At 35.1% G+C, this 12,201-nt stretch overlaps 1 protein-coding gene across 5 annotated transcripts in view; it reads right to left on the bottom strand.

Annotated features, from left to right (window-relative positions):
• Positions 1 to 12,201, bottom strand: part of IPO11 (importin 11) — a 74,983-nt gene that overhangs the window by 22,421 nt on the left and 40,361 nt on the right. For 3 of the 5 annotated variants that reach the window (XM_085213970.1, XM_085213971.1, XM_085213972.1), the window contains 5 exons: positions 11,054 to 11,133; positions 10,582 to 10,662; positions 8,226 to 8,321; positions 6,669 to 6,782; positions 5,783 to 5,904 (listed from right to left, as the gene is read on the bottom strand). In XM_085213970.1, the coding sequence (XP_085070096.1) occupies positions 5,783 to 5,904; positions 6,669 to 6,782; positions 8,226 to 8,321; positions 10,582 to 10,662; positions 11,054 to 11,133 (493 nt within the window). Of the gene's footprint in view, positions 1 to 320; positions 437 to 5,782; positions 5,905 to 6,668; positions 6,783 to 7,389; positions 7,681 to 8,225; positions 8,322 to 10,581; positions 10,663 to 11,053; positions 11,134 to 12,201 lie in introns of those variants that run through there. The other 2 variants (XR_014880611.1, XR_014880612.1) reach the window with 2 other exon arrangements.

Genomic DNA, 12,201 nt, shown 5'->3' with positions numbered 1-12,201 from the left:
ACCTTTTTACTTAAATCTTTGAGTCACTGCCTTTGAAGTCTTTAATATTTTGACTTAGCCATTTGTTCTTTTTCTTTTCCATTAACCGCCACTAACAGTATCATCTGGAATCAACACATCTTACCCCAAACAGTATCACAAAAATTTTTAACAAGAAATTCAGATGTATTAACAGGCTACCACAGCCTAAATTGACAGAGTAATCAAAACAATTGGCAATAGAAATCATCAAACTACTCTCCATTTGAAAGTATCCACCAGGAATGAATATTAACAAATAATGAGCTACAAATGTCAATATCCAGATTTGGAAAACTTACGTAGATAGTGAGTCCATTTTATATGGCCACCTCTTCATGTATATCACAATGCATGTTCTATCTTAAAGATTTCATTGACCTTCTGTTACGGTTATAACTTATATGAAACTCCTCCACTTACGATGGAAATTTCATAGGCCAAAAAGAGAAAAAAAAAAAAATCAAGTCTTGAAGTTTCATTCATTGCTAACTCTTTTTTTTTAATCCTTAAATAAAAATCACAGCCTTTCACTGGTCAGACTTTGGCTAGACTTCAATAGAAATCAGTTGAAGGACACAGACATCAGAACCCAACAAAAACCTTGAAGGCCTTACAACTTTATGAAACAAGAAAAAAAAAAAAAAATCACAATGCCATTCTACTCTGATATGGTCTAAAACTGCTAAGAAGAGCTGGCAATAGAATAGTATGTTGCATCACATTTCTTGTGCTTTCCCTTTTCTAATGAAAGCAGAGCAAATAGAGATGGGATATCTTAGAAATCCAGCTTGGACTACAAATCCCAGATATGAACAAGGATATTGCTCAGTGTAAACAGCATTACAGCTATCAGCACAATCCACAACAACCTCTTTTCAACAGACAGTCTAATACTGTAATGAGAATTCTTTTCTAATCCAGCATTGCTCTGAAACCAGAGAGATCTTGCAAATGCCTAGGATGTAATGAAAAATGCTGCTGTTGGACAAGTAGCAGACACCGAAGAAGCCTTATCCAGCAGATATCTAAGAGACTTGAAAGAAACTCTGCAAGAATTTCTAACAATTGAAACTAGACTGAAACATAGATGTAAAGTTATGACCTAGGTTTCAACAGCTTTCAGTAAAAGCAATGGTGGTAATTCTCTTTTCAAGAACAAAAAGCATGGTATTAATGACACCAGCAAAAGAACACTGCTTATCTTTCAACATTGTGCAACAAATGCAAACCATGACTACAGGTAGGGAACTCACCAAGCTAACCTGATCACTGTTGCCCTATTTTTCCAATCTGCTGCTTATGTTTCCTCAAAGCAGCTAAAACATCCCATTTGCTTTCTAATACCTTCCAGTGTCAGTTGGGTTCCACCAAGATATTCAGATAGTAACTGGAAGAATTAAAACAACCTCTAATTTGCAAAATAGATTATAAACTATTTGGAATCACAATGTTCCAAAATGTTGTAAGAGAGCTGCTCTGAAAGTAATGCCTCCTATTTTATTATTCTGCCTCACAATGTCAGAGGCATGGTGGTAGATGTTGGTGGCATGGCAGCAGAGGCTGAAACTTCTCATCAATATCCAGTCACATGTTGCTGCTGTGTGACAGATAGCAACAGAGGGTTACTCTGACAGAATGGCATCTAACATGGAAGTAAGTATGAAGCAAGGGTGTGGAACTGAATTCCTCCATGTGGAAAAAAGTATCACCCACTGACACTCAGCAACACTTGCTTAATATGGATGGAGACTGAACAGTGGATATGAGCACAGGGAAATAGTGGATGGTGTGTTTTGGCACTGGTGACAGCAACATGAAAGATGAGCCACATCCCGGATGCCAGGCACAGCTGTAATGTGACCAAATGAGGACTGTCTCAATCAGCTCAATGATGCTAATCAGCAGATCATGACCAGGGAACTGTGTATGGTGCTTAATATTGGTTTCAATGTGGCAATGTTGGAATATCAAAGTTTGTGGCAGCTGAGTCCCATGAATGCTCATACAGCAAGAGAAAGGACACCATATGCAAGTTTGTCAAGACCTACTTATTTAATGCAAGGCTGAGGGTAACAGTTTCCTGGATTGCATCATTACTGGAGATAAAATGAGGTATCACCTCTCTGCAAAATGAGTCCACAGAATGGCAACACATGAATTCTCCATCAAAGAAAAAGTTCAAGGCGTAGCCCTCAATGGGCAAAGTGACAAGCACTATCTTTTGGGATAGGAAAGGAAAGATCATTCTAGATTTCTTGGAACTCAGACAAATCGACAACTTTGACTGCAGCATCTCAATGCTGACTAAGTTGAAGGCTGAAATTTCCAGAGTCAGGCCAGAGAAGGCAACACAACAGTAACAGGCCCCATACCAGTCTTAAGACAACAAAGCACATTACCAATCTTGGCTGGACTGTCCTAGCACATCCACTGTCCAGATTTGGTGCCTTCTGACTTTCATTTGCTCAGGCAACATTTTCCTAAGAATGACGCCATCACAGCAGCTGTGAAACAGTGGGTTCCTCCGCTGGTGCAATTTTTACAAATGCAGCACGAAAGCTCTCATTCACTGCTGCCAAAAGTGCACAGCTAATGGCGGTGGCTATGCTGAAAAATAGTGTTTTGAAGCTGACAATTTGTTCTACCAAGTAGTGTTACTGTGCTTTTAACATCTGTTGTAGTTAGCATAGAAATAAATACAAAGCATTACTTTTGGAGGGACCTTTGCAATGCTGATGCTACACAAAGGGACAAAAACAAAGTTTGCATATTGATTATACTCCTGGGTTTATAGGTATGAGGGACAATTTATGCCACTTTAAACTTCAGAAATAGAACACTTAAGAAATTTATCTTAAAATGTAGCCCCAGCTACAGTGGTAATTTACATCACTACTCCCAACCATGTTCAGTAGGCAGTGTTTTAGGGACCAAGGGCATATCTAATCTAACTCAACTACATGTACACTATTAAAAGAACACTCTTGAAGCTCTGGGATAACAAACAAACAATTAAGATTTTAGACAACCAGAATTCGACCAAATCTGAGTAAGAATTAATGACATTTGAGAATGTGCTCATCCTCAGGTCTACTGGTTGTTGCAGCTTCTCACTTCTCACATCCTAGCTCTGACAGGATTCTCCCCCATCAGTCTTTCTGTGCTTTTTGAAATAGAAAGTACGCATCAATGTTTGAGCTATTGTTTGCCTCCATGTATTTCCCCCTCAGGTATTGCACACAGAGAGAACATTACTCTTTAAGTGTAACACTACTGCCTAAATCTTGTTGCTAGACACTACAGTTATTCAAATCAGAAATCAGATAAAATTCTTTTTAAAAAAGAAGCCAGACAAATGAACGTGGGGAATGGCTCAAAAGATTCTAACAATTTGAGTGGACAGATTCAGACAGCAAAAGCAAATAATTAGGTAGCATTTGGTTTATGCAAGAAACAAATATGTAAAACTAAGAAATTACTGCTAAGTGAAAAGGTGCTGCAACACAGAACTCAGGAAAGAAACACATCACGAGTTCTCTCTTTTTTTTTTTTTAATTTGAACTCCTAAAACCTACCACAATGTGCAGCTGTGAGCAGGAAGATAAACAGGATGCTGGACTGATGGACTGTACACATACATGATAAATGAAAGGGGTCATTGCTTACAACTGAATGATACTGCCTACAGAAGAAAGGTATAGTTTAGCTAATAAACTGTCACTTTATAACCTGCTTAAGCCAACTAATGGCCCTAAGAACCACTGTGAACTGCAATTGCACTGCAGCTATTTCCTATCATATCCACTGTTTTAAATCCTTCATTCTAAGTTCTACTGTTAAAGGAGCAATATACTTAAAAAAGCAATTGATTTTTGCCATATTGTTTCAATTGAATAACAAAGGAAGCTTTCACTTCACCAAAAATGCAAAAAGTCACAAGTCTGTCCATATATGTACATTTGTGAAATTGACCACTAACTAGAAAACTACCTAAATACAATGAATGAACACTATGTAGTTTAGAAGTACAATACCAGCCAGCCTTGCTATAATACTCAGGACGCAAAACCTGTTTCACTTCTGCAGCCGAGAAATCTTGAACTTGCTTGGGATATTTTAAGAAATACCTAGTCAGGAAGCCAGTTAATAAGGTATTTCTAAAGGAAAAAATAATCATCTTCTCTTGAGAAGGTTGAATATCCTGATTAAATGCTGTAGTTCAATATATTTTTGCTTAAGCAGTGCGAACTGGCTTGCAAAAGAAGTGTAATTTTGTAAAATTTTATTTTAACAGAAGTTTCAGGTGTGAGATGCAGCAAGCATATGTAATGTAACTTCTATGAAATGCCCGGAACAATGACTCACATTGTTCAGTAGAAAGAACAAGCACTTGACAAAATCAATTTCACATACTTTGTCTGAATTTATGTTTGTCTCCGGCAGCCTATTACTTGTCCAGTAAAATTTTTGTAGCCTCTGCAGAAATATGTAAATGAAGCTGCTTTTACTGGAGAATAAGTATTCTTAAGTAATTTGAATACCAGAAAAATAAAACTGCCATTTGCAGAGGTTTTATTATGTTGAAAACTGCCAGAAATAATTGGCTCTTGCAGCAGGAAATTCAGAGCAGCTTAAGGTAGTACAGAATAACAACGTTATCCAAACAAATTCTTTTTTCCTTCCTCTCCATGAAAAGCGCTTTATTGAAAGATAGGTATGTATTTCAGCAAATTAAATTTTAGCTGACATCTCATAAAGAGTGTTTCAAATATGTGATAACATTTACGTTTACTGAAAAACAAAAGAGCTTTCTGAAAGCAGTTGCTTGGTTCACTTTTGGCTAGATGTCTATCTTGGTGATCTGGGAGAAAAATGAAAGCTCCATGTGCACGCTAAAAGCAGTGAAACAAATCTTTAAGTTATACACATATAAAAGTTCCTCGATTTTCAGGTACTGACTACATATTCTATAGCTTTACAAATATTAGTACAACTTCATGATTTGTAAGCAACACCTAAGTTATCATTGGAAAATACTTCATATTTTTCAGGGAATTTGTCAGACTAAACAAACTCACACAATATTCTATTTCTGACTTTGAAAGCAGACAAGGATTATCCGAAAATAATCACAAACAGAACTCTTATCTAAACGAGAATTACACAGGAATCCCATTAGTGACAATATAAGGTCCGAGCAACACTATTCAGAATTTTCACTGAAGAAATTCTATGTGCCTTTATCCACTGATGACCAAGTCAAAGGACAACAGTATCAGTTACTTGCTATACAGCGCAAAAGCTCTATTAGCTTTTCACAGCAACTCTTCCACTCAGCGTCATAAAGTGGAAAAACAGGATGAATACTAAGATCTGCCCTCAACTTGAAGCACGACTGAACAAATATTGTTCCCTGGAAAGGACACCAAGGGACAAATCAGCCAACTAAAACAACCACAGATGATAGAAGTAGCTAGTCAAATATTAACATGAGAATGTACAATAAGACACAGTGCTGTTTCCTCACCTTTACTAAATGACACATTCAAAGAACCAGAAGAAAGTTTATAGGTATATTGCCATGAGGCTCTATAGAGGGTATGTAGCATGAAAATTCTGTATTTTAAGCTTCTTTAGCCCAAATAAGGATGTAATAAAATTACTTATAATTAAATATGAATTTGTGGAATTGTAAAAGGTCTTACAAAACATCTTAAGCAGCTTCAAAATATTCTTTTTATAGCATTTCAAATTCTCTCACCTATTCAATGAAGGTAGAAGTGAAATCAGTGCCAAAGCAGAAAGTTTTCTTCTCTCTGGCTGAGTGATGTTATCCATCCGATCAACCCACATTTCAATCATGTTACCAAGAATTTGGTCCAACTGCAATGAGAAATAGTTATATATACCTGAGAGAAGCTGCAGCAACAGATGTATTTGGTTTTGCTTCCTATTCTTTTATTATTTACGCTTGTGCTCACAGCCTGAACCCCCTTATAATTAACCTCAAAATTAATTCCCAGACCAGAACATAGATTCAGAACATTGAATCACTCATTTCTCATATCAGAATCTCAGAATACATAAATTGACTTTTTTTTTTTTTCCTCTTTTTAAAACCTTCACTGGTAGTAATTAAAAACGAGTCTTTACTTCAAATGTTTGAAACACTAGGGTAAGAAAACTAGTAAATTTTTCTTCAAAACATAGCAAAACACTTTGGGAAAGGAACTCCAGTGAAAACTGAGCATGCTGAACAAACTGTTCCTAGGAGCTATCAGAAAAGGATGACAAATCAACCATTATCTCTGGTGCAAAACTCTTCAAGATAGGACAAAAAAAAATTCTCACCCTACAATATCACGCAAACTGAGACCTTATTGGGTCTACTGTGTGATGCACAGTAGATGCACAGGAAGAAAATTTAGAGACTGCATAAAATTTCTTATGAGATGTTTTAAGCAAATTGCAGGAAAGTGTAAAACTTGTTACAGGATGTCCAGGAGAAGGAACAAAGTAGGAGAAAGGGAACGTGCTTGGACCAGGTAAGAAACAAACATGGAAAGCGCAAGAAAAAGTTCTTTCATGTTTAAAGAATGTGACTTCCATATGCAATCCAGCTGAAACACCAAGACAAACATCCTTACCTCCTGGCCTGATTCACATGCCATCTGGTTCAAAAGTAATGAAAAAAAACTTGTATTTTGTAGAAGAACTCTACCTATGACCCCCAGATAAGTAGACATCAGCATTGGGTATCTCTGAAACGAAAATAAACCAGAACAAAGAACATTTAGTTCAATTAAATATTAAAAAAAAATTACAGCATAGAGCACAAAAATTTATGGAAAATAGTCATAGGCATCCTTTTTGTAATTTAAATTATAAATTACAATTTCAAATTATCTGAAAACACAGTATTGAACAATCATTACCAGAAAATTTTCTGACACAGTATGAAAACTATAGCAAACCAGGATCTGCTTATTCCAAAATAGCTACCACAACAAGCAAGGTGATATTACTTTATGTTAAAAAAAACCCACGTCTTAAAAATGAGCAACATACTATATTGTTAGAAGATTACATTTCAAACTGACTGCAGTTTAAAAATACTGTTTACAATTTTAGTAATATTAGGAAAGGCTTGAAATTCTGATGTTACTTATTTCTGAAAGAGCCTACAAAAATCTGTTAAAAACAACTTTGAAATAGTTGCAATCTAAAATGCATAGAGAACAAACATTTGTTTATCTTCGTTGTCATTTTTCATTTTACAAGAAGATATGAATAAATCCAGCATTTAATAACAAAGCAGTAACACTTTTGCAGAATTTGCTACTTGAAAAACAAAATGCCAGCATTTACCTGAAAATGTTTACACAAAGGATTGTTCAGACAGTCCTTTTTTGTGTGTGTTTTGCACAGCAAGAAGTAAAATATTAAGTAGTATTACTTGGTGTGATCTTGAAAACAACTTAAAAATAGTCAAATACTATTATGATATGAGAAGATCTTCAATTTAAAAGCAAAAAAGTGGTATTTTTGATCAAAAGTAGCGCAGAAAATTTTAGACAACAGAATATTTTTTTCTCCTGTTTGCACTGCAAGTTTGAAGCATACAGGATTCTACTGTCTTCTGCACAACATGCAAATTTGCTGAAAGCAGAGAAAAAGAAGAAGGACATGTATGTAAACAAAATCTGAAAGCTGCTTCCATCTCAAAAAGCCTTCTCACATTCTTCCACACAACTAACATATTAGTGATGCTGATTAGAAAAAGAAGGTCAAGTAAATCTCTCTCCTACCTTATTTTTGTCTGGGGCAAATGCACTTAAAAAGTAGTATATCTTTTTTTTAAAAAAGCACAACAAAATGCCTTAACATCTACAAAGAATCTGACTAAATACTACCAGCAGAATCATAGCACCTTTTTAGTGTTAATAATGAAGGAAAAACAAAATAAAACTTGTGGCATTTTATTAAAACAAACACTGAATCAGAAAACAGGTGGTGAGTACTCTTCTTCAATTTTTCTACAACTACTTTACTATGTACAAACTTTAAAAATAGCTGTCAGAAATCGATCAGATGGACTTAAACTAGAGAAAAAGAGAAATTTAATCATGGGAAAACTGAACTGGACAAAGGAAGGTACTTCCCTGTTCAACAGGAAAAGTGAAGTTACAAAGAGCAACTCTTACCTCTCCATCTATAATCCCCCTGAATACTGATGGTAGAAGAGGCTGAAACATTTGAGGACCCAAAACAGGATTTACTTTTAGGACATTTTCCACAACCTTAAGAACAAAAATAAGTTAGACAAAAAGTGCACATAAAAACTGTAATTGAAGGTTTAAAAACACATATACTACAAAGCTGTGATAGGAAGTTCACTGTGGAGTACCAACAAAATACAAAACTGCTGAAAGTATATTTGAGTACACTAAAAACATGACCTGCTTTCATCCTCATACAGAAATGATGGAAACTCAAATGTGAAACCAAATCAAGGGTCCACCTAGCCAAGTATGTCCTCCTTAGCTGCCTCTCAGCCTGGTAAAGCTGGCAAATCCAGGCCCCAAGAAAAGCAGCTTGAAGTACGTTGGAAGGGAGGAGTCTTAGCAGTTTAAGGCTTATTTCCATACTTATGTTCTATTGCTTTTTTTAGAGATCCACTGATTAGGAGCTATCAGCTCTTTGCGTGTGGTAACCAACAGTAAGAGATCTCAGATACGCTATTCTAAGTACCTGGCATCCCAGTTTTTACATTCCTAACCCTTTGCTTCTCAGCTCTCTCTTCTCCCATGAGTTGTGAAATAATTTTCTTCTATGCTTTTTTGGCCTTTCCCCAGTTGTTTGGGCTCCTTCCATGTATCAAGATGGAGAGCAAAGAGACTGTAGGAACAACGAGCTGCTACCTATCCTCTTCTATGCCGAATGGAGACCATACATCCATATACAGACATAAAAGAGTATGAAGCAGGCAATATAAATGTATTTCCCTACATTGTTCATCTCAGTCCTCACCTCCCTTCAGTTCGGGGAGACTTTTCCAGGGACTCCTCCTGCCCAGTCTGTCCTGAATCTAAGTGTACGTAAAAACGGTGGGTTTTTTGTTTGTTTTTCTCCCTCTAGAACCTTGTTCACACTAGTTTCATTTAATAGTCCCTGTCTCTTGCCTTGAAAGATATTTTCTCTCAATTCTGACCTTTAACATACTGTTATAATGAGGGAGAAATATAACTTCTCCACCAATTCACCTCTTTAGGAGCCTAAAGTTTTGGCCAAACAATTTGTTCCTTGTACAGAATCTTTTCAAATCTTTGTAAATACTACTTGCTCCTATCTGAGCTTTGCCGAGTTCTATCTGGAAGCTCTTTGAGATGAAGAGACCAGAGCTTTAAATAGTATAGGATCTAAGCAAAATCATTAATTTTTCCAGGTGCATAAAAAGATTGTTTTGTTCCCTATTTCTCCAAATGTTGTTTGTATGACCAAAGGGGTCAATAATGACTTACAGGGTACAGAAGAACTAAATACAGCAATTAGGCAATTATCTACCTTTTCATATGAAGATTAGAAATACTCTAAATGAATTTAGGTTACTAATACACAAGGACAATTCTGAAATTTTTTGAGGGTTGAATCACTTCGTAATGTTTCATTTTGACCAAGTAATGGTAAATTTTTTTTTTGTGAATTCTAAAACTAGCTAAAAAACAATTGTGACAACTTATATAACGAATCAGTCAGATAAATTTTGCCGTTTTATTTTCTAATTATAAGTATGAATACCTTTTATGTTATGCTTTGGTAGTCCTCTCTATTTTACAATTCAACCAGAACAGAACAACCTAGATTTGCTTTTTCCACCTTCATAAATTCAGTGACATTCACAATCAAGTTACTTGAATCCAAATACAGTTCTTGTTTTGTGGCTCCAGTGTCCTCCAGGTTTTGTAAAGATAGCATAATATTTGCCATAGAGGGATTGATCATATGGCTGTTGAAATGTGCTGCTACCATTCTCTAGAAAAACCTACTTTCATAGGAATACAAGTCCTCACTAACCTCCTTTCCTTAGTGATCTACATATAGTGGGAAAGATTTCATGGACTCTTAATCTAAACTCATCCATAAAGAGGACTCAAATTACTTTAGAATTATATTAAGAAAAATACCTTGGAACCATATGACTTAAAGAAAGCCTTACAAAGATGGTACAGGAACTGCATATCAGATGATTGATTTTTATTTCTTTACAGTGCTATATTTGGGATCACACTATCCTTCTATGGGTAAAAATTATGCATGTAGGGTTTTTTTTTGTTGTTGTTGTTGTTGTTTTTTAATATATGTGTATTTGGCTCCCAGTATACACATTTTATATGTAGTTTAAAAAACTCCAGTAATACTAAGCATTAAATAAACTGTTTTCTTCCCATGTTCTATATTCATCATATTTAAAAATATTACATAATCCTGAGAAAAGTCTTGCAAGAATACAGATGCTTGGAGCTGAAGATCTAAGTATTTAACATTTTCTCTGTACTCTACCTTCAAAGCTTGAACTTGACCTTCTGTAGTTATGTCTTTTAGGAGTTCACAAAATGATCGACACAAGTCGATGGCATATGTCTGAAATGAGAAGATAAATGAGTTATATTTTATATTTACATATAAATTTTGAAACAATCTCAGTGAATTTTCTAACAGACAAGGATTGAAGACATGACATAATGCCTCTTGCTCATTTCTTGATAGAATTTATGATCGTAACTTTAATCTGTTACACTCAACAGAGTGACAATTACTACTCTGCAAAGGACCTTTTCAGGCAGGAAACTACTTAATTAGTCACAGTAATTCTATTCTTTCTGACATTTGATTTTATTGGGTGTTCACCATGTGCCATAAAGATGAATCCAAATAGCATGCTTATAAATACATAAATGAACAGATGTATAAATGTTGGTATATGTCTGATGCCAGTAAGCCTACATGACATACGTATAAAATGGCAATATACCTGTAAAAACTCTGTTGATGATAAGAAAACATAGGCGTTGATGATCTTAAAGCAATTTTTGAGGTTTTCTGAACTCAGCTCTGGAAAATTAAAAAAAAAAAAACGAAACAAACAAACAAAAAAAAACAATTCAGAAACTGATTGTCAAACTGAAATACCATTAAAATAGTTAATTTCTAAAAATTAGAAAAAAAAGAAAGTTGTTAGACTAAGCACCATTCATGTTTTGTCTTCCTGCCAGGAAAATCACAAAAAAGATTATCAAGTTCAGCTATCACAATCTCAGATGGAAGCACAAGAAATCCTATAACTTCCAAACCTAATTCTAATCAAGAAAAAAAACAAAAATGAAGTTTTGGTTGTGATAATTGGCTACAGAAACATAGAACAAATGAAACATATATTCAAGAAACCTGCAATTACTTAAAAATCATCTATCCTATTTGCATCCATATATTTGAATCAGTAAATGCTGAGTAGAATGAGTGAAGTAATGATTGCAGGTCTGATCTTCTCACCCAGATACCGAATCAAGTGGCACTGAGCTTTTAGCCTAAACCACACTGAGCATTAGACCATATCTTGAGTACTTCAGTAAGGAAAGCACATAGATTTAAGAGATGGTATACAGCAACAGTTTTTAAGAAAGAGGAAAAAACAAATATCCTCAGGCAGCATCTGAAACACTGCTAAAAAAAGAAAAAAAATCACTCCAGAACAATAACACAATTCATAGCAAAACTAAAAAGTTTCAAATCTTCACAAGAAGTTTGATGCTAGTGCCAATAGACAACAGTCTTCACTGTCTGAGAACAAAACAGAACACCAAAACACTTTCAACAGCTTGCTACATTTACTTAAAAACAGTCTGAGAGAGATTTTTCTTGGTGAATTAAGCAGAGTCCTATTCTGCAACCTTAATAAATATTCTAGTTTAAAAAAAAAAAAAATCAGGGAGAACAGGAAAAGATTTTAATAGAAATTTTTGTCAGAATTCCTTATAGATTAAACAAGCACCAGCAGCTGGCTAAGACCTGATGTGTGTTTCACTGCTTGAACGCGTGCAGCCAACATGAAACCATGGCTTACACCTGCTTACGTATATAAAGGAATAATTTCCAAAAAAATACTCTATGACAGAAACTATT

Source organism: Meleagris gallopavo, chromosome Z (genome assembly GCF_905368555.1).
Source record: "Meleagris gallopavo chromosome Z, MGAL_WU_HG_1.1, whole genome shotgun sequence".
Lineage (NCBI taxonomy): Eukaryota > Metazoa > Chordata > Aves > Galliformes > Phasianidae > Meleagris > Meleagris gallopavo.
Note: the sequence above shows the minus strand (reverse complement) of the source record. Positions and strands in the feature narration are given on the sequence as shown.